This window comes from Fukomys damarensis, unplaced genomic scaffold (assembly GCF_012274545.1).
Source record: "Fukomys damarensis isolate Sample0158 unplaced genomic scaffold, DMR_v1.0_HiC HiC_scaffold_39, whole genome shotgun sequence".
Classification (NCBI taxonomy): domain Eukaryota; kingdom Metazoa; phylum Chordata; class Mammalia; order Rodentia; family Bathyergidae; genus Fukomys; species Fukomys damarensis.
In genome coordinates, this window is record NW_022900951.1 from 82112532 (window position 1) to 82137505 (window position 24974).

Below are 24974 nucleotides of genomic sequence, written 5' to 3' on the forward strand. Positions count from 1 at the left end.
TTTTGTATATTATTATTTCAAGGAAACATAAACAGGGTTAAATCAATTTGGCATATATTTTTGTCTTCAAATTTCAGTACAAGAGATTTTTAGATGCTAGAAACTCTTTTCCACAAACTGAAATTTCAGCTCTTCGTTTTTTCAAACAGGAGCTAGAATACATTAAGCCAAGCTGATCTTAAATACCAATCATAAAATACAAATACTTTTGAGAATCCAAAATTTACACAATCTAACTGCAATTAATAAAATGCTTATATTTAATAAAATCCCTTTGCATGTCCATAGTGCTATTTACTTGTTAAATCATGTAAACTCATTTCACTGACAATGAATTTAAGATACAAGTAAATATTGCAGTTATTTTTTTCCCTTTCTAAAGATCAGTTAAATTAAGGGAACAATGTTAATGACTACGTAAGGACACAGATTGAATTTGTTAGTATGGATTGGAAACTTAGAATCTGTTTTTTTTTCTGTGCACAATTGTCTTTTCCAATTTTATGCTCAATGTCAGTAAATCATCGCTACATTTTTATATACAAAAAAGATGAGCTACTTCTGGTTCCCCAGTGTCCCATATAGAATACTATGCATTTAAGAACCTACTCTAGAATTTAAAGGTGAGATTACCACCGCTTGATTCTTAATTTGCTCCTACTTTGCCAAAGGCAAGAGGATACAAAAAAGTCAGCAGGATGCCCACTTTCATCTCACTCAGGCGGTAACTAATCACTTGTGAAAAGATAACTCTTCAAAGAAACAGGAGTCAACCCCCTCAGGGTATAAAATCCTGGCAACTCAGCTTCTCTGCAAAGAACACCTGTTCCTGGCCATTCAAGGCCTTTGCAAATTCACTCCAGAAAGCAAAATACTGGCTGGAGAAAATGTCACAGAAGACAGGGTTTCTCCTGTGAGAAGGGAAACAGAAAAGCAAAAGTACAGAAGAGTAAGGAGAAATCAGAGCCCTGAGTTTTGTGATCATCACGGGGGATTAGGAAGCCGAGCATATTACTGCATCAGACAAGCTTCTCGGTGATATTTAGGGATTGAAGGCCACTAGTAATCTTTGATTTACTTTTTATGTTTCAATCATTTTTAAGGCCCTCTTCATTACCCCTTTACCTCACTAGTGTGAAAATTCTAACCTCCGACACAGAACCTATACTCCTACACATTATTTGCTTCCATGCCATGATACATAAATAAAATTAGTTCTCATAAACTTAGTTTGTAATACAGAACCCAGTGTTTCCCCATTTTTGTCACACAAATCATTTGTGCTAAGTAAATTCTTCATTTCTGTTCTTTCTGTTTGTTATGCAGGTCAAGTGCCACTTTCTGTGTTTTCTTGTTGGAGGTTCCACAAGCATTTACCATGCAATGAGCCGTCACTCTCTGTCCCATCCAATGACCTGGGATCCGGGCTCTGTAATCTTCTGTAGACTTTGTGTGGCTTTTGCACAAGTAAAATAAACCAATTCAGCCAAAAATACTGTCTTTATTTCAGGCTTCTCAAAGAGCACCTTGGAGAAAAAGAAGTTGAACTGACACTCATCTTTGATTCAGTGGTGGAGGCTGACCTGGCTAATTATACCTGCCATGTAGAAAACCGAAACGGACGGAAACACGCCAGTGTCCTTCTTCGTAAAAAGGGTATGTATTTTTTGTATAACTGTATTTTCTTTAATTTGCAATAACTAGGAAAATCAGTTATTTTTCCTGGTCTTATTTTATAATTTAATACAAACTTCTCACGTATTTTGTCTAAAATACAATAACTCGTGCTGTATATAACATAAAACATGTATGATCTTCAATACTGTGATAAAATGGATAATTGAAATGATGTTTTATTATACATTAAATCAATAAAGACGAAATGGGTTGGGGATTTAGCACAGTGGTTTCGCTTCCTGCCTTGCAAGCACAAGGTCCCAAGTTCAATATCCAGTACCAAGAAAGAAAGAAAGAAAGAAAGAAAGAAAGAAAGAAAGAAAGAAAGAAAGAAAGAAAGAAAGATGGATAACTATCCTTGCTATAATTATGTTACAACAAAACTTATAGATTGACATTCAACATCTCTACATATTTCACCTTTTTTATACCTTAAATATTAAATTGTTTAAGTAAAATGCTAGAGATTATCAGATAATAAACAATATTACTATTATATTCTTTGCCTAAGTAAGAATCAAAATAATCGTACCATATAATATTTTTACTATTATTATCATAACAATTATAAACTATATTTTGTGATATGATCTGGTGTTAGGCCTCTAGTGGGTGTGATATTACTAAATAATTTGTCATTTATGAAGGTTTCTCTTTAGATCCAGTTTTCGATTGGGTAAAAGTTGCACAAAATGTGTAAAATAAAGAACCTGTAAATTTTACAGATAAAGGGGATAAAACTGGATGTAAGAACAACAATCTCAGCAACTACAGATGCTTCTTAATCGGCTCTTCTATTGCCATGATTTTTTTTTTTTTTTGTACTGGGAGTCGAACTCATGACCTTGTGCTTGCCAGGCTGGCGCATCTGCACCAGCTAAATCCCCAGTCCACACCATGGCTCTTGATGACTGCAAAAACTTAAATACTCCATGACTATATCTGGCAAAGGTTTTGTAAACAGCAGAAAAAATGTTTCCAATCATTGTTGTTGCCTACACTATAGAGTAATAGAATATTTTCAGTCAGCAAGGGTACTTGTTGCGCCTGTTTAGAAATCTAATATGGAAAGTGAAGTCCGGAGACTTTAGTTCAGGAGTTCATGGTTTAGACATCTGATTCAAAAGGACTAATCTGTCTGATTAGACTTCCTGAGCTTTTGTTTCCTCATCTGTGAAGTGCAAGTAATAATATCTACCTTGTAGATTTATTTGGAGTTCAAATGATATATTGGATATAAAATGTATCATGCCCAAGCAATGTTTGTTATTATAATGAATTTGCATATTTTGTTCTATACACTAGGTAATCACTTAGTCCACCTACATGAAGAGAAGTTACCGACAGTGTCCAGACAGGTTGTAGCAAAGATCACTATTCCTTTTCATTTCAGACTCATTTCAGGTTCAGAGATTATCCATGCCAGAGCAAGCTGCTCTATTTCTGTATTTTTAGCGATCTAAGCAGTGTCTATCCCCTAATGGGTTTTTAGAATACATTCTCTTAAAATAAATGATTATAATTATCTATTATTATTGAGGACTCATGTATAGAAAGCACTATACTTTCTGCCATGTAGAAAACAATAAAGGAGAGAAATATACCAGCATTTTGTGGCAAAAAAGGGGTATTTAGGTGTGAGGGATAGATTGCTGAATGAGATTGACACCCCCAAGTCCTTGTGGAACTTGTCATCTTCGAGAAGATGAGAATGCAAAGAAAGATAGTAAACATTAAGCAAAAAAAATAAAAACACACAAAAGTATATACTGTCATAATTCAAAACCTACTATGAGAAAAAGTAATGAAGGCTTTATAATTGAGCCAGTAGATACAGAAATGTTCCTATTTTAATTTTTAAATAAATCCATCTCTTTTTAATAAGTAGATTAATGAATAGAAGCCCTTGAAATTTCTAGAAATTTGGCACTAGGAATCAAAACACACTATAAAACTATGCTACTGCCTATACCTCTACAAGAAAGCATGCATAAAAATCAAGAATAACTAACAATGTTATTTATCATAGTTCTAATATTTAAAGATTGGAGTTTCCCAGGTTTCAGGCTTCCTCTTTTTACTCATTTACTTGGTGATTAAATCCAGTCTATTTCATGGTTGTGCTTACTATTTAAAATGCTGACAACTCCCACATTTACATCTGTAGCCTGGATTTATCACCTGAACTCCAAACTTACATGTACATTCGCCTATTCCACGAAGCCACATAGAGATCTAGTAGGCATATCAAGCTTAGCTTGTCCCAAACAGGATTTCTAATTCCTCCTCATGAACCTAATCCTTCAGTATCCCGCTTCATCTCTATTGCCATCCTGTCGCTCAGGCCAAAATCCTTGGGGTCATTCTTCAATTCTTTTTCTCTATTACTTTCAAAGCCTATTCAGATTCTGACCACTTCCCTTACCTTCACTGCCTCCACTGTAGGCTGAACCACTGGCACCAAGTGAATGAAATCTTATACCTGTATGATGGCCTACAAGGCACTGCATAATCTCTTTTTATTTCCAATGTTGCTTTTTACCATGATCTGTTTCAAGCATCATAAACACAAGCCTCCTTTCTGATTATCATGCTTACTGAGTACAGTCCTGCCTCAGACCCCTTGCCCTTGCTGTTTCCTCTTTGTCCAGATGATTCATTTTCTCTCTTCACACAGGTCTCTTCTTAGCCCCTTCCTGGCCACCCTATATAAAAGAGCATCACTCTTCATTTCCTATTTTCTCTTACTTGCTCCTATGGCTTTTTCTTGTATCTATTATTATTTGGTATTATATTTTATATTTGTTTGCTTCTTCTTTCCTCCCCCAATGAGAAACTAAACTCCCTAAGAACAGGTATTTTCCTCTTTGATTTACTGTAGTGCCCTTAGTGTATGAAGCATAATAATTGTTCAAATGTATTTGTTGCATGAAAACTCTCCTCACAGAGGACCTACACAATGAAGTGGGGGAAGGGTAAAAGGGATTGACAAAGAGATTTGATCTGTGATCTTGTCTTATGCCTGCCCTGGGTTAACTAAAATGCTTTTTCTCTTTCAAAGATTTTTATTTTCCAGGTTTGGCACTGAAAACTCAATTGGCCTCAGGGACCAGGCAGAAAAAGACTTCGTTCCAAAGGCCAGATATTTGAACAAACAAAACATAGACTAGGGAGTTGGACTTTTTAGACAGTATAGCCTGGTTTCAGTGATTATGGTGTTCCTTCCTGAGTATGAGTATGGTTTGTTTATGGAACAATTACTTCTTAATGATCTATAAGTCAAATACTTAAAATGATCTAAGTGATCATTATGGAGAAGAAATTTGAAAAATTATTTTATAAACTGCAAAAGGGTTTTTAGTAAAGTGAAAACTCATATCCAATATGTCCAAATAACAGGGTCAGCTTTTTTATGTATGCATCTTCTACATGTACTAACCACTTCCTGATTCTCTTTCAAACTATTAACCAGTGGGCAACTAAATTTCAGTAATTGATCCATCCTAAAATTTTTATTTGGTGAGCCTAGACTCTGATCTTGGGCCAAAGGAAGTGTAATAATTATTTCTGCTTCTATGCACACAGTCCCTTTCCCACAAAACAGAAACATATAACTGTATATCTCTTTGAATTTTCATTGCTAATGTTCTATCCTAATGTCCCTCAACCACATAGGAAAATATCTTAGTCTGTTCAATTGCCATAATAACATACCTATACTGGGTAATTTATAAAGAACAGGAATTTATTTTTCACAATTTTAGAAACTGGAACATCCAAGATCAAAACACTGGCAGATTCGTATCTGCTAAGGACTAAGTCTCTGTGTCCATCTGAGTCAACAGAATAAAGTTTGCTATCCATATTTCTACAAATATTATAATCAAAGCCACATAGGGAATCTCTAGTAATACTGGGGCTTTCCATACAGAACTCTTGTTTTTTTGAGCCCACACCAGGATTTCTCCAAAGTTTCCTTTCATGGCAATGTAAAAAAACTATTTAGTCTCCATCACTTAACCAGTTACAAATCCACTTCCATATTTTTAGGTACTTGTTAAAGCAACACTCCACTTCTCAAGACCAATTTCTGTGTTAGTTCTTTTTGCTGCCTTAACAATATACCATAGACTAAGTAACATAAGTAGCATTTATTGCTTACCCTTTGTGCTTAATCACCTTCCAAAGGTCACACATCTTAATATCATAACTTTGGGGTTAATTTCAACATAGGATTTTTCAGAGGACACCAACATCCAGACTACAGCAGAAGACCTCAGGTGCAATCTCCTAACATGCTTCCCATCTTATAAGTTAAAGAAATAAGCTCCAGCCTTCTTTTTACCTTGCCTTCAGCTGCTATTTGTCACATTCTGTAACATTTGATCTCTATGTCACAGTGAAGAAATTGCTGGGTCCAAACTAAGAAGTTTACACCAAACCATCCTTGTACTTTAGGTGCCCAGAAAAAATTACAGCCCATAAATATTTACTATTTTGACTATGATTATCCTGTGACAAGAATACAAGTCACAGCACAAATGAAATGAATCTCAGCTCGAAGTATTGATCCTGATAACAAAGTAAATGACAACAAAGTAAATTTTCTACACAGCTGAAAACAGAAGAAAAAATAAAAGCCAAGTGTCATTTGGTTGATGGCAATTCTACATTCTGATCATAAGATAGAGGTTCCCCTTTTGATGTGACTGCCTGGAACTCACTGAAGAACACTGAGCCTCAGAGAGCTCCAGGATTTCCATTTAAACAGCCATCATTATATAATACCTCCCAAAGATATTTTTATAAAATAGACTGCAAATCCATAATGGTACTCTTCACAGCATGATTTTCATCCATAAATTTACCACTGAAAAGAGTGTCTGCTTCTTGGGAATGCAAATGTTGCCCGCTGCTAAAGTTTTCTATCAACCTTATAGCAACACTACTGTATAAATAATGTACATATTGCAGGAAAAATTACCATCCAGTGACTTTGAAAACAGTTGAAAGCTGTCTGATGGGGTGGGGAGAGGGACAGAAAGGGAGAGAAGAAAGACACAGATATAAAAAGAATAACATTTGTAACATAAAATGAACATCTTACAACAGGAAAAATATTTTGAATCAATTCAGTCAATGCCCTCAGATTAAAGAGAAATTGATTTTCAGAGTAACAAAGAAACTCGTGTCACTTCAATATAACACTGCCTGTTAACCAGGTATCACTGATGTAAGGTTGTGAGAAAACAAGAAAGATTGTGATTTGCAACCCTACAGAGGGTTTGCTTTATGGTAGAGACCCACTCATTGCCCCCTGCTCTCTATACAGAATTACTGTTTAGTGAGACTATTTTACCTAGAATTTTGTGGCTTAAATTTCAAAATAAACATGCAGCCTGTAGGACAGAGCTAGCTTGCAATTTCTTATCTCTCTACCCATTGCATATGCCTTCATAATGTGCCTTCTTGACATAGTTTCTCCTTAATAGCAGTACCATCCTTTCTTTTTCCACCCTTCTGCCTCTTTCCATACTCTAAAAGAGTGACATTTGATTGTTACATTTCTTCCTCATGATTTTCCTGATGGGCTGTGCTGTGTCTGGCCACCATCATCTCTTCTCACACTACTTTCTTTTTGAAACTAAATGCCTTTTCTATTCTATTCATGCTACCTAACAATGTTTTTCATATGCTGGACCCAAAGGAGCCCCGCTTTCCCTGGCTACAATTACAGGACTCTGCAGTACTACCTAATGAAGTATCTGAGACCTGCCTAGTTCATCCATTCTACCTAGCAATTTACAGTTTATCTTCTTCCCTTTGAACTAAAAGGACAGGAGACAAAATTCACCAGAAGATACATGTTGTTGGGAAGTACTAACAACAGTTCAATGGAAGACCAGATATAAAATTTTCTGTTGTCACTTTCCAGGATATAACATATAAAACTCTGGTGTAATCGTAATAACCTTAAATTTGAAATTAAGAGACCTGAATTCAATGTCCCATTTTGGCTATTTCATAAGTACTTGACCTTGGACAAATGACTTAATTTATCAAGTCTCAAAATGTTCACTTACAGATTTAAACTAATAATTCCTGCACAATAGGATTATTTACCAAGTAGAAAATAGACTGGCTGAAATTTTTATCTCTAACACAATCTAGTACTTGAATGTATTATGTTTATATTTTTCTAAACTGTAAAAAAGGATCTTAATTGTTATATGGAGCTTAATTTTTCTTAAACAACAGTCCGATATAGAGAGAAGGGACATTTCCAGAGAATATTCAACTATCTGGTTTTCAAGAGTGACAGCCTACTATGGTCAGTATCTCGATTTTGACAATGCTCCAGAATTGATACATCCAGAAAGACTAATGCCAAGCCCGGTCAGAAGTAAATGATATACAAACCAGAACTCCTTTCCGTTACTCAATTTAGGTTACATGGTAAACTAAATAAGTGATAGAATAGTCATTTGACAATTACACAATTATATTAAAGTGAGGTTAGATAATCTTATAAATGATTCCAGTTAATTATGATGAAACCACAAAAAGTTCCTGTCCCTAAGTGGAAAATATATCTCCAGTCTGGTGCTTCTCAAATTTAACATTTCTTCTCTTGACAGTACTGAATCCTCTTTTGACTTTCCATTTGTCAAAATCCTATGGTACCCTCCCTTCTTTTGATGAGAAACTCTTAAGAACTGTTGACATTCTAATTGCACTGTGGTTAATTCACTGTTTCCTGAACATGGGAGATATTATTATCTCCTCCTTTTATATGCTGACTTAATTATTTCAATTCTCAGCATTGTAAGGATTCCTCCCTAGAACAGCCTAAGTTGACGTAGACTGGTATTGGCCACAGAGGCCTTGTTATTATTCTGGATTTCTCATTCTTTTTTAGTTCCATGGGAAACATTATGTCATATACATATTATAGTCAGTTATTCTAAAAAAAGAGTAAGGGAAATGGGTAAGCTAACATTTCTCACTTGTGTTGTTTTAGGTTATGTCCTACTGGAGTTAAGTGAAACAGTTAAGTCTCACTAATTGCATTTTATTTGACTCAATGTAATTTTATGATGTTGTTCTCTTGTAGAAGAACAGGGCTGATAGCCTGAGAGGGGTGAGATGATAATGTTGCTAAATCAATAAGATAGTTGAACAGAAACAATCAAACATTACCCTGGAACCAGAATAAAACAGCTTCAAGTTTCCTGAAATACAGTTAAACAAAAGTCCATTTGAGAAAAAATATGTGTTCAAAATACTGTAAATGTATCTTTGTCAGATAAACTGACCATTTTAGTATTAAGCCAGTCAGCTCTTTAGAAAAAAGTTAATTTGACAATAATCTCGTTCACGCAAGCATATCAAGGGCAAAGCACTAAGCAAGATTATTCTCAAAAGAAAAAGCAGAATGGTAATACGTATTACATGGCAGAAATATGGGAACATCCCAAGCGTTGCTAATTTAATTACCTTTTCATGTTTATTCTGTTTGCTTTAGACTTAATCTACAAAATTGAGCTTGCTGGAGGCCTGGGGGCAATCTTCCTCCTCCTTATACTCCTGGTGGTCATCTATAAATGCTATAACATTGAACTGATGCTCTTCTATCGACAACACTTTGGAAGTGATGAAACTGCTGCGGGTAAACTGTATCCTATTGTTCGAATTATAGGAAAAGATTTTAGTTGTGATTATGTAAAAGAAATGTCCTATTCCTAGGAAATACTTGCCGAAATATTTAGAAGGGAAGGGCCACGACATATACTACTTAATCTTACATTATTTAAGAAAACAGTTTACTTATCGAGAAAGATTTTTAAAAAAGAAAAATATTAGCAATATGTGGAGTGGGTAAAGGATGTGTGCAGTTTATTGGAATAGTTTTGTCCCCGTGATGTTTCTTGACTTGAAATTATTTCCAAATAAAAGTTAATGAGGAGGCTTTACTTGATCAGGATATAAAACAATTGCTATGAAAACCTATCCTTTGCTAAGAAATAAATTAGGAATCAATTCTTATTTTTAGTTTTTTTAAAGAAATATCCATATGGATTTCAGTAGTGGTTGTACTAGTTTACCTTTCCAAAAGAATGGTTCCTTTTTCTCCACTAATGCCTCACCAGCATTAGTTATTATGTGGCTTCTTGACAATAGCCATTCTTTCTGGAGTAAGAGGAAATTTCAATGTTGTTTAATTTGCATTTTCTAAATTCCAGTGATGCTATACTTATTGGCCATTTGTATTTCTTCTGAGAAGTATCAATTTATTTTAGTTGCAGATTTTTGTCATTTTCTTGTCTCTGTTTTTTGTTTTGTTTTGTTTTTGCATGGGGGGCTAATTTCTTGAGTGTTTATATATTCTAGATATTAGTTCTTTGTCCAGGGCATAGATGACTAATTTCTCTTCCATTATGTACATTTGTCAAAAACTAAAACTAGAAATTCAAATTGATTCAGCTGTTCTCCTAGATATCTTCCTGAGCAAGTAAAAGACAACATATTATAGTGATACATTCATACCTACGTTTATAGCAGCAAAACTCAAATAGCTAAATCTAGAAAGGTGTCTGTATGTCTACCAACTGATGTACTGTCAAATAAAATGTAGTATTTATATACAGTGGAGTACTAATCTGCATAAAGAAGGATGAACTTAATCATTTATAGGAAAACAGATGTACCTTAAGATCATTGTATTAAGTGAAATTAATCACTAGCACAATTTTAAACACTGCGTGGTTTCTCTTATATGAGAAACTCAAAGTATAAGTAAGGAGCAAAATAAAATATAGGTAATAGGAAACAAGGAGATCTTTTACAAAAAGACAGGTGATCAAGAAATGGAGGGAGAGGAGTTTGGGGGAAGACATAAAAAAATGAAAGTGTGTTATGTACATATAGGAAGTATGAATGCAACATTATGTGCTACAAACAGGTACTAAGAAATTTTTTAAAACTTAAAAATGTGGAAAAACAAAAAAGGAATTAATTCCATGGTTTTGAAAATAGCCATTGTTGTCATCAAATATCACAAACATGCAAAAAATAGAAAAAAAATCTATAAAAACACTATTTACAATTCAAAGTACAAGGCCGGACATGGTGGCTCATGCCTGTAATCCCAGCACTCGGGAGGCTGAGGCAGGAGGATCACTGTGAGTTTGAGACCAGCCTGGGCTACATAGTGAGTTCCAGGTCAGTCTCAACTACATAATGAGACCATGTCTCAAAAAAACAAAACAAAAACCCAAAAAAACAAAGTACAAGATTCTAAATATTTTGAATAGTTACAGCATCATTCACAAAGGTGAAATCAAAAGACAAAAATTCAGAATTGTCATATTTTCTTATATTTGCTTTTTATGACATTTAGTAGTCATAGCACCATAGCATTGTATGGTGACTTATTTGTTTGATCATTAATAAGATGTTTTCATTTTTCTTTTCTTTTGTTTTGTTTTTTTTGAGACAGGGTCTCACTATGTAGTTGAGACTGCCCTGGAACTCACTATGTAGCACAGGCTGGTCTCGAACTCACAGTGATCCTCCTGCCTCAGCCTCCCGAGTGCTGGAATTACAGGCATGCGCCACCACGCCTGGCTAGATGTTTTCATTTTTTCAGGAGAATGATTCCCATATTTCAAAAAAATACCAATAATAAATCAAGGCATATTGCTTCTTATGCATAAAAGTTCTCATATCTAAACTACTATAAGCCTTAAAACCCATATATAAAGTAGGTTAACTGAGCCAAAAGTTTAAAAATAGAAGTAATATTTGTGAATCACTATTTTAAAGATAGATTTAAACTTCTAATTGTATTGAAATGATGAAAATTAGATATTTAGTTTATTTTTTGAGTTGATAGTCTTATGTTAAAGAAGTTTGTGGTTTTTAAAATTTTTGTAATGACAAATGCAACATCAAAATTGTTTCAGAAATCTGTCATTTTGGTCTTATTATTATGATTGTGTAAGTGGTTTTATGAGTGGTTTTTAATTGACTTTTTTTTTACGTTTTCACAGTAAATTAGAAAAATGCTCCTTCATGAGTATATATGATTATCCGGTTTCTTTCTTCAGTAATTTCTCTCAACTTTTAGTTAGTTTTAGTGCATGTTGGTAGTGAATTAAGATGTGTTATGTTCATGTACCAACTCTCCATAAGGAATGTAATCATTATATATTGCATGCTCATTTTCAAGCTGTACAATTGCATAACAATTATATTAGCCTGTTTAAAAGTACTACAGACCTTTATTCTGATAAACCTTCAAAGTGTAAAGTCACTGCCTGTTCTGACCATAATTCTATACAACCACAGTATTTATGAAAATGCGACTAACATTTTGTTCCAATATATAACAGTTAATACTGAAAAATCTGGAGTTTTACCTGTACATAACAAAAAACTATGTGAAATATCCTGATGAAAATGCCACTGGTTTCAAGATGCCAACAAGTAGCTAAGTATTGGGTTGGGGAGGTAAATGATGCACTATCTATATAAAAGAACATGAAACTGAGAATCCTATGATTTGTTGAGTCATGAGTAGGAGCTATTCATTATTCTCAGTAAGAGGTGATACAATTTATTAAGTTAATCTTCAATAATTATTTTCGTCAACCATATCCAATAACACAGAGTAACTGACAAGTTCTAGTGTATCTTTATAAAATTAAGCTTATGCCATTATGTTAAATTTTCAGGGATCAAATATTCAATTTTCGTATTTATCTCCAGTGTTCTCCATGTGGTTTAAAAGTGCACATTAATAAAGAATATTCAAATTAAAGAATTCTATATATTATTCCAAGACCACTTTTTGGGTTGAGAATTCAATAATGGGAGAGGTACTTCAAAGGTTTTTCTTAAGAAAAAGCTGAAATATTTTATATTCCTACGTGGAACTGTCAACCTTAAATATATGAAGTATAATCAAGAAATATGGTGAAATGTTTAAATATTAAAAATGTATTATAGTAAAATGCAAATTGTAATTAATCCCTATCAAAGTCACCCCCCTTATGTCAAGCACTCTTGTCCTATCATTGTTGTCACTTTCTGAAGCAGCTCTGGAAGTCCTCTTTACTTAGTATCTTTAGTTGCACTATCATGGCTGCCTCCATGTCTTGAATTGATCCAAAACATTTACATTTCCTGGTCATTTTGACCTTAGAAAAGAGTCAGAAGTAGGATGATGCCCCATCCAGTGAATAAGGTGGATGAAGACACACCATAATATTTTTATGGGCCTGCTTTTTAATTGATTGAATAGGGCAGCAACATTCACCATATTTTTTACCACATCTTAGAAACAGTCATGAAAGAGAAGTTTGAAATCCACCTTTAAAAGTGGCAAGAATGATGGGACAAGTGTATTCAAAGAGCAGAAGGGTATTTTGCTTTTTTTTTTTTTGAGACAAGGTCTCACTGTGTAGTTGAGACTGAACTGGAACTCACTATGTACCCCAAGTTGGTCTCGAACTCACAACGATCCTCCTGTCTCAGCCTCCCGAGTGCTGGGATTACAGGTATGCACCCCCACGCCCGGCAACAGAAGGGTATTTTGAACAAACTGAATGGCAATGTGTCTTTTCCTATAATAAATTAAATTAAATATTCACCATATATTTTGATCCCCTCTTATACAACTTCTGTATATTTGAGTGGGATATGAAAATGTCAGTAGGTATGTGTTAAGGATAAATAAATGAATCTTAATATCTTTTTGGAAATAATCAGTTGCACAATGGCAAATTAGGAAAACAACACCTTTCATAATGTTATCCAAAATAATGAAATACCTAAGAATCAATTTAAGAAAGGAAATAAAATACATTTAAATTGAAAACTACAGTACTTTGAAAAAGATCAAAGAGAATATCAGAAAATATAAAGACATCTCTTGCTCTTGGGTAGGAAGAACCAATGTAGTGAAAATGGCCATACTTCCAGTACAAAGTTAATACATTTTCAATCTAAATACCAATAAGAAACCTCACAGAATTAGAGAAAACAAACCAAAAATTTGTTTGAAACCAGAAGAGACCTAGTAGAGCAAAAACAATTCTGGGCAGCAAAGGCAAGGCAGGAAGAATCATAATCCCTGATTTGAAATTATACTACAAAGCCCCTGTGATAAACACAGCACAGTACTGGCAACAAAATAAACAGAACTAAGGATCAATGGAACAGATTACAAGATGCAGAAACAACTCCAAACACACTCAGTTACCTTATCTCTGACAAAGAGGTCAAACATCTTCCCTGGAAGAAAGATAGCCTCTTTAAGAAATGGTGCTGGAAAAACTGGCTTTCCACATGTCAAAGACTGAAACTAGACCTATGTGTCTCACAATGCACTAAACTAAAATAAAAATGAACCAAAAATCTAAATATTAAAATAAATGCACTAACACTTCTAGAAGAGAGATTAGGTAGAACTCTTGAAGACATAGGTGTAGGCAAAGACTTTATGAACAAAGCCACAATCACACTAGCAGAGTGAAGACATTTTTTCCATCTGGTCCTCAGACAAAAGACTACTAGTTCTAACTAGTATATAATAACTAACTAGTATATAATATATGAAGAACTCAAAAGAACCATGCCCCCTAAATTTAAAGATCCAATCTAAAAGTGAGGATCTGAAATAAATAGAAATTTCTCAGATGAAGAAGTAAAAATGGCAAACAAATATATGAGAAAATGTTCAACAACACTAGTCATTCAAGAGATATAAATTAAAACAATGCTGAGACTCTATCTCACTCCAAAAAGAATGGCTGTTTTTAAAAAATCAACCAGTAACAAATGCTGATAGGGCGGTAGGGGAAAAAGAACACTTCTCTACTCTTAGGAATGTAGAATAGTGCAACCACTATGTAAATCAATGTGGAGATTCTTCAAAAAACTATAACTAGAGATTCTACTTGATCCAGCTATTCCCCTTTTTGATATCTTCCTAAAAAAATTAAAAATATCATACCACAGCAACATATATACATCCATGTTTATAGTAGTACAGTTTGGAGTACCACAAGCTGACTAGTGAGAGGCAGAGCCACATGGAGCTGGGTTGCTACCCCACCCCTACTGCCCCAGGCCTAGAAGCAGCATAAGGGGGCTGCACAGGTGCCTGAAACAGAGCCCCCCCAGCTTCTGGCCTCCTGGCTGTTCCAGTACCTGGATCCACACCGCAGAGGCACAGTGAGTCATAAAAGCCATTGTCCTCAGCTCCAGAAGATAGAGCAGAAGTGAACAACAGAAACAAGTGCTCTCTCCAGCTCCTTCATGAGAATTGAAGCCCACTGGAAAATTGAAGAGAATCTCTGCAATGAAGGCACACCAGACCACCATAGTTGGTAATTTGGAGGGATCACCACCTACCATTGGAACCTGGATTATCCTCAGGGGAAGAGAAGTTGGTACCTGCAGTAGAACCTTGCAGAGTTCAACCCTGCAGGAGGTCAGGGTGCTCAACCTGGGCCTTGGAGCCAGAAATCAGCCTAAATCTTAGGGGTCTGCTGCTGACTTACTGAGGCAAATTGACTTAGATCTGCACACTGCTGCCCATGTTGTCTATTGTGAAAGCAGAGACATACTCTGAAGGAGGTGCTTCATTTTATTTTTTATTTTAAAAATTATTGCTTTCATTTTCCTCTTATTTTCAATTTTTAATTTTTTTTACTCTTCAAATTTTTCTTTCTTTCTTTCTTTCTTCTTTTTCTTTTTTCTTTTCTTTCCTCACTCACTCTGTTGCTCTCCCACATTGATGTTCATCTCCCTCTTTGTTCCTGTTCCTGCCCTAATTTGGATTTCGTGTTTCTTTTTCTTTTCTTCTCTCTTTTTTCCTTCTCTTGATTGTCATTAGTTTCAGAGGAAATTGAATACTGTTTCTGGCTTCCATATTGCTGTTAGATTTATTCTGTTCTTGTCCTTCTTCTTTCATTCTATTTTTTCCTCTTGTCTTCAACAGTTTTCTAGAGTTTGTGTGATCTTCGTGTGTCCTGTGGCCTCAATTCTACCATTTCCCTATCCTTCTACCTATCTATCCTTCTCTCCCCAATTCCTTCCAAGTCCCTATCCTGAAGGGTAAAGTTGCTATACTGAAGAGTTCATTCACTTTAAACATATTTTGGGCTGGTCCTCAGTTTTGATTTAATTCACACAGTTAAAGGTAATAGAGTAATAACTACCACAAATTGTCATTTTCTAAGATGTGCTTGGTGCTATTGTGTTGCTGATTGTATCACTTGGGCTAAGGTGTTGTGATTAATCAAATCAATTGTCTTTCCTTGTATAATGAAAATGAGATTGCCTCAGAGCCATTAGAGACTCAAAACCAGCTATATCTGGAAGAACAAAGTATTAACCCAGGAATTAAACCAAGTACAGTACCAACAACAGTAAAAAAAATAGAAAAGAGAAGACATTTAAGCAATGCACAAGCACAGACACAGTCTGCCTATTCATCAAAGTCAAATTCTCATGGAAATGAGGTGGAAAATTCTGATATTCAACCACCTGGACATTCTGAACTGATAGCACAGGAAGTAGCAAAACAGATGAATGAGGCTCTAGAAAAAATTCAAAACAGAAGTAATTTCCCAGATAACTACAGAGATGGTGAGCAACAATGAAAGACATAGTTAGAGACTCTAGAACAGAAACAGATAAAAAATAGATGAGCTTAGGAATATGATGCAAACCATGAATACCTAAAATATGAAAGAAATGGAATCCATGAAACAGATTGGAACACATATCCAGGAGATTAAACACTCTATTGAAAGTGTACACAAAAGACAGCCAATCTGAAGACCGAATATCAGATATAGAAGACAGGATGGTGGTCAGTGATCATGAAAAGACAGATCCCTTAAAAACAGTAAGAGACCATGAGAAATATATCTAACACCTCCCATATGACACAAATAAGAATAATATAAGACTGATAGGAGTCATGGAAAAGCAGAAGAATGTACAAATGACATATAGTAGCACAGTTTGTAATAACTAAATCTTGGAAACAGCCCAATACCTACCATCTGATTAATGGATAAAGAAAATGTGTTTTTATACAGTGGAGTACTTCTCTGCCATAAAGAAGGATATACTGGAGACATTTCTCATTAAATGGATGCATCTTGAGACCATATTCTTTTTTTTTCAGCTTTAATTGAGTTTATTGGTACATTTTAGGGATGCAGTACAGTTACATTTATTGTTGGGATCTTGTACCTTTACATGACAGGTCTTGATTCTCATTTGAGACCATATTCTTAAGTGAAATAAGTTGGACACACATGTTTAAATATCACATTATTTCTCTGGTGTGAGACAATGCAAGTGTAAATAACAAAAATGTATACTAGATACTGTGAAATACAAAGAAAAAGGTTCAGATTGGAAGGAGAATGGGAGGGTAGAAAGGAAAAGAAAAATGGCAACAAAGCTTTTATAAATAAGGAGGTGAAAGGAGTTGAAGAGATGGGAGGGGAATGGGCAAAGAAAGAAGAATTAACATATATCATGTATGGATACAAATTGCCTATGATAAATGTGACCATTACATGTACCTAAAATGTACCACCATTAAATTTAATTAATTAAAAATGTCAGCAGGTATGTGAGTATAAATAAATGAATCTTAATATCTTTCTGGAAATATTCAGTTGCATGAAGCCAAATGTCATGCAGATAGGGTATCAACTTATTTTTCATTACTTCATTTAAATGTTTTTACAACTTATAAATTCTGCATAATTTTACTAATATACTTTTTTCATTTCTGTATTTGATTGTATAATCTGCAATGGCAATTTCTCCACATTCTTATTTAAATGTTTTATGAAACAAGGGATACATATTATTTGCAAATGGGAAGGGAATCTAGAAACACAGGAAGTGGAAGGCAAGTGAGGAGAAGGGAAATAAAAATAATTAAAATATGTTAAGTACATATACCTACTTCCTAAGATGAATATAAATACCACATGCAAACAGGTACTAACAAGAAATTTTTTAAAATAAAAAGATTTTACGTATTATAAAATGAAATTCATCCAATAAACTTGGACTCTTGATCATTTTAAACTTAATTCATTTCATTTCCAAATAGCAAACAACAATTGCTTCATTTATTTGACCTTTCAGTTTTTCAGTCATTAAATATTAATTAAGCTCCTATTCTGCATCAGGTATGGTGAATTTACTTATATTCTTCATCTTCTACACATACACATACATGCACATGCAGGTAAGACAGTAGGTACTAGAGAGTAGGTACAGTATATAATAATCATGAAGGTTGCACAGCCTTTTCACATTAGAAACTATAGGTTTAGCACTATATTTAGTGTAGCTACAGAAAATCTGGCTTCCTGATGAGGGATTAAAATTAGGTTTAAAAACAGGGAATGACAGGTGTGACAACAGGGAAATTCTTCTATAAATATTTTGGTTCTTTTCTTCATAACTTCTCTCTTCATTAAGAACAACACATCTACAGTGACTACTGTGCCAGCTCTTTCTTCCAATACTCTGTGATGTGCTCACTGTTTAGTTCATCAGATGAACTTAGCACAACCTTATTTTTGTCTAGAAGAGTGGTACCACTGAACTGCCTCTTTATTTTAAAACAAGTGGGGTCCTTGATATTAACCTTATTTGAATCATGTTGTTACTTTTGCTGTATCCATCTTGCTCCACTCTTGTGAGAAACAGCTGTGGCTATTCAAGAGATTTTCCTAGCTGTCTACATAAGGCTAAAGAGCATTTTTCAACTGTGGCATCTGGGGCATTGCTGGCTCACTAGCTGGCATCCTAGAATTATGGGGACATCTGACATGGTGATTTTGAGAATTCTCTTCCTATCCTGGTGAGCTGCTGTAAGCTTTGCACCTTTAGTTCACCTTAAACATACATGAATGAAACCAGAAAGACCATATTCCAAAGAATGGTGTGTTTCTAGAATGCCAGGTAAAATGTACTAGCCAGGCATTAGGTATTAACATGTCAAAGACATCCACATAATTTGTCATAACTAATTTGGGACAAGCAAATATTCATATACTTTTCTAGGAGAAAGCCTTTGTAGCATAAATTGTACTATTGAGACATAGATGGAAAAATAGGGAAAGGATTGAGGTTAGGTGAATTTAGGTATGACTGAAACGCAAATAGCCATGGTTGTGACAACCAATGGGATGAGAGTGTAGAAAGTCTGGTCTGATGGATGATATGGTCACACAGCTAATGAAAATGGTTAGTTCATGGTAAATGCTGTAAAAACTATTGTTGAAGGAATCAATATTTAGGTTAATTTATGGAGATTTGTGGCACAAGACAACTATCAAAGTCAAAGCAAACAAGGTTCTAATCCTACATGGTGTTTGAGGCAGCAACTATTCACCAAGTGCAGTGAATTTTATTTTGCTCATAGAAATGGGGATCTTTGGCCTTTGGCCTATTTTATTCTTCCAGCTGTGCATCATAGGCATCTGAGTCCTGGGTGAGTAATTATAGCTCAAGAAAGTCAAGGGACTGCAGGTGCATCCTGCGTCTGTTGGAACAAGGGCAAAAGTGCTAGGATTTCCGGTATATTTGTACATTAACCATGCTTTTGAGCATTCTAACTTCCAAATGGAGTTTTATGCACAACAGTGGAATGTGCCAATTTATAAGCCAAATGATCTCCTCAATGGAAATCTTGCGTGTGCATCTGCTTCTAGGCAATCAAGTAACCTAGCCAAGGTTTATGGAAGCTTTTTGCATACAGAATACATGCTAAAAATTAGTAAAGCTTCCTCCTGGTATCAGGTACCATCTTAATAGAAATCATCAGAGTTCTTTTCATGTGGTGATAGTAAGGGTTGAAACCTTACTGGAATTAAAACAACATAAATCATATCTCAGTTATCCCAAGACAGTCAGAGATCCCAACTACTCCTATGGTAAAGTATCTGTATCTTGTTGCCTGACTATAATTTATACCTCATTCAGCAGGTTGAACCAGGTTATTGAAGGTGTAAGTAAATGTCTTCTTCATTCTACAAATGACCTTTTCATTTGCCAAGGTTTCAGCTTATTTTAATCAAATATGTCTCAAAGAAAAATAATGGTGTGATTTAGAAACAAATCTTGAAATGCTTAGCAGTCTTTTGAAATTATTATTTGCAAGTAACTGTCCTTTAATAAACATTAATAGCTCTATGTGAGACAATGCTTACTAAATTTTAAAATGATTTTGCTGTAAATAACTGAATTTTGAAACCACTATAATTTTTCCAATGTGACCATCCTAAAACCTATGGTGATGAATACCTTGAGTAGCTGTGTTTATCAATATTTTGGAGGAAAATACTGCATGCACATATACATGCACAGTATTGCACCAGAGAGACTGGCTTTGGAACATTAAAGCAAGGGAGGAAAACTACACTCAAAAAGCGCAGTTTATTCCCTAACTAAATGTGTGAATGGAACACCTAATTTAGCAATTGAAAGGATGTATATTTTTTAAACAAGGCTCCTTTTGGAGCTTGGGTCAAGTTAGTCAGCCACGCAATGAAGAAGAAGGACAGACAATGAGCCTCCATAAACTCTAGCTGCTGTCTCTAATATTTAGTAATGCACACTTTTTTATGTGAAGATGTCAATATTAACCAACTGAAAGTATGGCACATGTTGTGAGTAGTGTCTCGAGTAGTGACAGGGGATTATTTCCATCTTCTCCCACACAGTAGGGCCTGGCCTCTGTTGGAGGTCATATACATATTTATGTGAAGAAGATATAATCTGTGTCCAAATAATAACCAAGTCACCTGTTCAAAAAGAGTTCAAAATTTTTTACTATTTTTGGTCCTTTTTTTCCTACATACAAACACACTGAGCTAATCATGTGCTCACATCATTCAACAACACAAATGTGTATAGTAATCAAAAGTAATAAATAATAATTTTTTAGTATATTTTGTCTTGATAACAAATGGCCATGAGTTTCACTTCATACCATATAACTAAGTTATTTTGAAATGAGCTAGATTTTTTTATAATATGGCATAAGACAAATTTTTTTCAAATATTAAAAATAGTCTTTAATTATAGTGTTTCTTTTGGTCACTTAGTAGTTATAAACTTCTAAGAGAGGGTATAAAGGAGGGTGAACTTTATCAAGGCACTGTAATGATGTAATGAAATGTCAAAGTGAAACCCATTAACTTGTACAATTAATGTAGCTTAATAATAAAAATGAAAAAACTATATCTGACTATGTATGCCTTAATAAATCCTTTATTCTGAAACTAAAAAAAAAAAGAGTAAACCTAGTAACACTATTTTTGTTGTTTAAGACAACAAGGAATATGACGCTTACCTGTCTTATACGAAAGTGGATCAAGATACTTTAGACTGTGACAATCCTCAAGAAGAACAGTTTGCACTTGAAATACTTCCAGATGTCCTGGAAAAACACTATGGATACAAACTATTCATCCCAGAAAGGGATCTGATCCCAAGTGGAAGTAAGTACTTTCAAAGTTTGCATTTAAAACATTCAGTTTCTTTTAGGAAGTTATATGGAGCTTCAAAAATCAGAGCTAAGTATTTAGACAGGTTATTCTTCTTTTTTCCTACTGAACTGAATATAGTTTTATTGATCTAAGACAGTAAGAAAAACAATATCATGGGGTGTTTTCCTTCAAAATGTATCTAAAATATAGGACTTTTCTCCCAAATCCGAGAGAAAGAAGATAGAGCCTCTAATTCAACTAGATTCAATAACAAATCTTTGTATTATTTTACCCACTCCACTTTTCAAAGATGTTTTATATAGCCAAGCCTTGTAGTGAGGTGGGTACAAAGTGGGACAAAACTCTAAGACCCAGTGGAAAATTACGAGGTGGGCGCAGGTGAGGCAAAACCATGACCAACCAATAAGATTACAAGTTCAGTCACACAGGTAATATTGATTAAATGCGGGTGAAATGGGGAGAAAATCACGTAGCAAGCAGATAAGGATTTTCAGTAAGGGTGGGGGTCAGGAATATTTCCTGGAAAAGCTGGTTTAATACATTGGGCCCCAACCAGGTTATTGGTACCTATTTAGAACATCAATCACTGCTATTAATCCCCAGGGGAAGCCCAAGGGTATAGTAGTTTCTCTTCTTTTACAATTCTGGCCTTCTGTGAATGTGTCTTAATTGTCCTCTGTGTTGGTGCCTTGTGTTGGCTCCTTGAGGGCTGGCTCCTTAAGGCTGACTACTTGAGGGCAGCCCTGTCTAACTACCTACAAGATATCTAATTAACTTACTCATTTGCACTATTCCCCACTCTGAAGAAGTACCCCACACTGCTGTGAGGGTGCAAAGCGCAAAGACAGCTCTGGCTACTTCGAGCTGAAGAGTGTCATAGTTGTGATCAGCAGTAAGAGTTACTCTACAGAAGGTCTTCTAAAGGCTTCAATAGGCAACAGGCACTGTCATCTAGGTAGCTGCATAGCTTTTAAGTCTGGAGGAGACAAAGCCAAAGAAATAGTTAAGAATGCATGGGCTAAATTATAAGGTCAGCACAACTGCTACTAATATAGCCCACAAAGAGGATAACGAGAAGGTCCGGGGGACATCAGAATACCACATAGAAGTCATATTGTATAGTTTAGCAGTTATGAGCTGTCTACAAGGTAAATCTGGTAGATCCCAGTAAAAGAAGTCTAGCATATTTGTCATTGGTTCCATTTGTATGACCACTTGAAAGTTGGCAGTCTCTAGGCAAGAATAAATTAAACTTTTAAGAAATTAGAGTATGCATCATCCAAGCATAAGCACACTAGAATGAAAGGGCAGGTTGAAGAGAAAGTCACACTTAAAAATTGAAATAGTGATCGAACCTGCTGGTCTTAGATTCTTCCATTAATAGAGGTTATTTATAAGTCTGACACTTTGTCATAAGTCTTTCTAATTTTATTTGTAAAATGAGACAATTTGAAGAATAAATTTCATTAAGAAATATAAAACACTAGCTGAGCTCTTATAGATTTTGCCATAGTTTTTTCCTAATGATTCATAACCATGGTCAGCTACTGGTAGAGCTGGAAACTGCCAGAAGGGGTCAGTGACTGGAGCCCCTTTTTATATCTAGCTTTATTGCCATGGCATTATTTTATACCTCTTTTGGTTATTCTTTTCTGCTGGGTGTTTAAGACTAAGTTAAAGTGAGATCCGTGTCAGTCAACATGAACCTCTTGCTATCTATCAAGGTCAGTTAAGTCTCTTCAAGCATTATGTTGGAACCATGCATAGAGCCTCTCAGCTCCTCTGTCAGTGTCAGCTGTCAGGATGGGTGATGGCCTTACGTGACTGTGTTGCATTCAGTGAAAGCATGGGAGACTTTTCCCTCATGATGACCCTCCTTTGGCACACAGTATACTTGTCCAGAAAACAGCCTGCTCTGGAGGTTGAGTGATTTACCAAAGATGGGGGATCCTGTAGGAAAGGTTCCTTTGTGTCCTGGATCTTGTAGACCTTGAGGGGCCAAGGCCAAAATATTGGCTGTCATCATAGCCCAGTTACCTTTATAGTTTGAGTCCCCAAACTTTAGTTGAAAACCCAGAAGAGAGTATCAGTGATGTAAGTATTTCAATAGAAGTAAGCTTAACTATTATGATTAAGAACATTAAGCACTTTGAAGTATAACGCAGAATTATATATAGGAGCTGTGATTTCTTATGAATGATGGTTTTCTAGTAGTTAAATCCCTGCAGAATGTTAACAGACAAGAGTTATATATTATAGAGAAATTCAATATCAAGAGCAACCATAGTATTTTAGCATGACAATCATGATAATATTTTCTTTGTAACACTTGCATGTTCATATTAGTATGGAATTGTCTTTCAGTCAAATACCTCCATCTGATCAAAAGACATTAAATGACATAAAGAAAATTCTTATTTGTTATCCTTTAGTAGGATTCCATCTAAAGAGAACATACATGTTGGCCTATAAATGTACCTTAGGATTTCATAATGTCTAACCTCTAATTTTAGTGTGTGACTTTGTTTCGACTGTTTGGCAACTGAGCATCCCTAAGCATGGCGACACATATAACATACATTACATAAGTTTTTAAGAAAACAATGATTTTACCACTTCTCATGCAGGCTTGACATGTATCTCTTATCACAAGTAGCTGGAGTTCAAGAGATGGGCAAACGAGTCAAAAAGATCATTACCATAAATATCCTAGAAGACTTGTACACCCAGAAGGCATGAATATACACACCATAAAATAACAATAAGTATCAGTTACATGAAACCCTTTGTCTTTTAATTTTCTTTTGTAACAAGAGCCTTTTAAATAAAACCTTATTGCTGGGCATGGTGGTGTATGCCTATAATCCAGGTACTCGGGAGGCTGAGGCAGGAGGATCGCTGTGAGTTCGAGACCAGCCTGGACTACACAGTGAGTTCCAGGTCAGTCTCAACTACATAGTGAGACCCTGTCTCAAAAAAAAAAGTAAATAAATAAATAAATAAATAAGACCTTATTATTTTTCCATAGAAAACATAGCCATTTGACCATAACCAATGTATACCTATCACAATACTATGTTTAGCAATGTATTTTCCACAAGGCTATAGAAATTATTGGGGTCCCATTTTTTTCTTTACTGGTACATTATAGGTATACAATAGTTACATTCATCATTGAGATCATGTACCTTTACATGATGTATCTTGGTTCTTATTTTTCCCCATTCCCATGGCCTTCCTTTACCACCTCCACCCTCCCCTATTTACAAAGACTTTGTTTCCATTTTTTCTTTTCTCTTAATTCTACTTTTTCCTTTGCAACTGTTACCCTACCCCTCACACTCCCCCTACACCTTTTTTTTCCTATTACACAAAATCAATTATACATTTTGATCCTCATTTAAACTTTTAGTTTAACACACCAGAGAAACTCTTTGGTATTTACACATGTGAGTCTCATTAATTTCACTTAAGACTGTGTCCTCAATGCACATCCACTTAGTTAGAAATTGTCCCTAGTTTGTCATTCTTTATGGGTGCGTACTACTCCATTTTATAAAACAAACAAACACATATCTTCTTTATCCAGTCACCAGTTGATGGGCATTTAGGCTGTTTGCAAGCTTTAGCTATTAAAAACTGTGCCATTGTAAGCATATATCACTGTGATATGATTCTTTTAATTTTTTTGGAAAGATACCCAGCAGAGGGATAGCTAGGTCAAATGGGACT

The 24974-nt window shown here is 35.0% G+C and overlaps 1 protein-coding gene across 1 annotated transcript in view; it reads left to right on the forward strand.

Annotated features, from left to right (window-relative positions):
- The window catches only part of Il1rapl2 (interleukin 1 receptor accessory protein like 2), a 1183927-nt gene that overhangs the window by 1142173 nt on the left and 16780 nt on the right, over window positions 1-24974 (forward strand). Inside the window, exons 8-10 of the mRNA XM_010619716.2 lie at window positions 1511-1656; window positions 9203-9346; window positions 21063-21233. Coding sequence (XP_010618018.1) covers window positions 1511-1656; window positions 9203-9346; window positions 21063-21233 — 461 coding nt within the window. The remainder of the gene's footprint in view (window positions 1-1510; window positions 1657-9202; window positions 9347-21062; window positions 21234-24974) is intronic.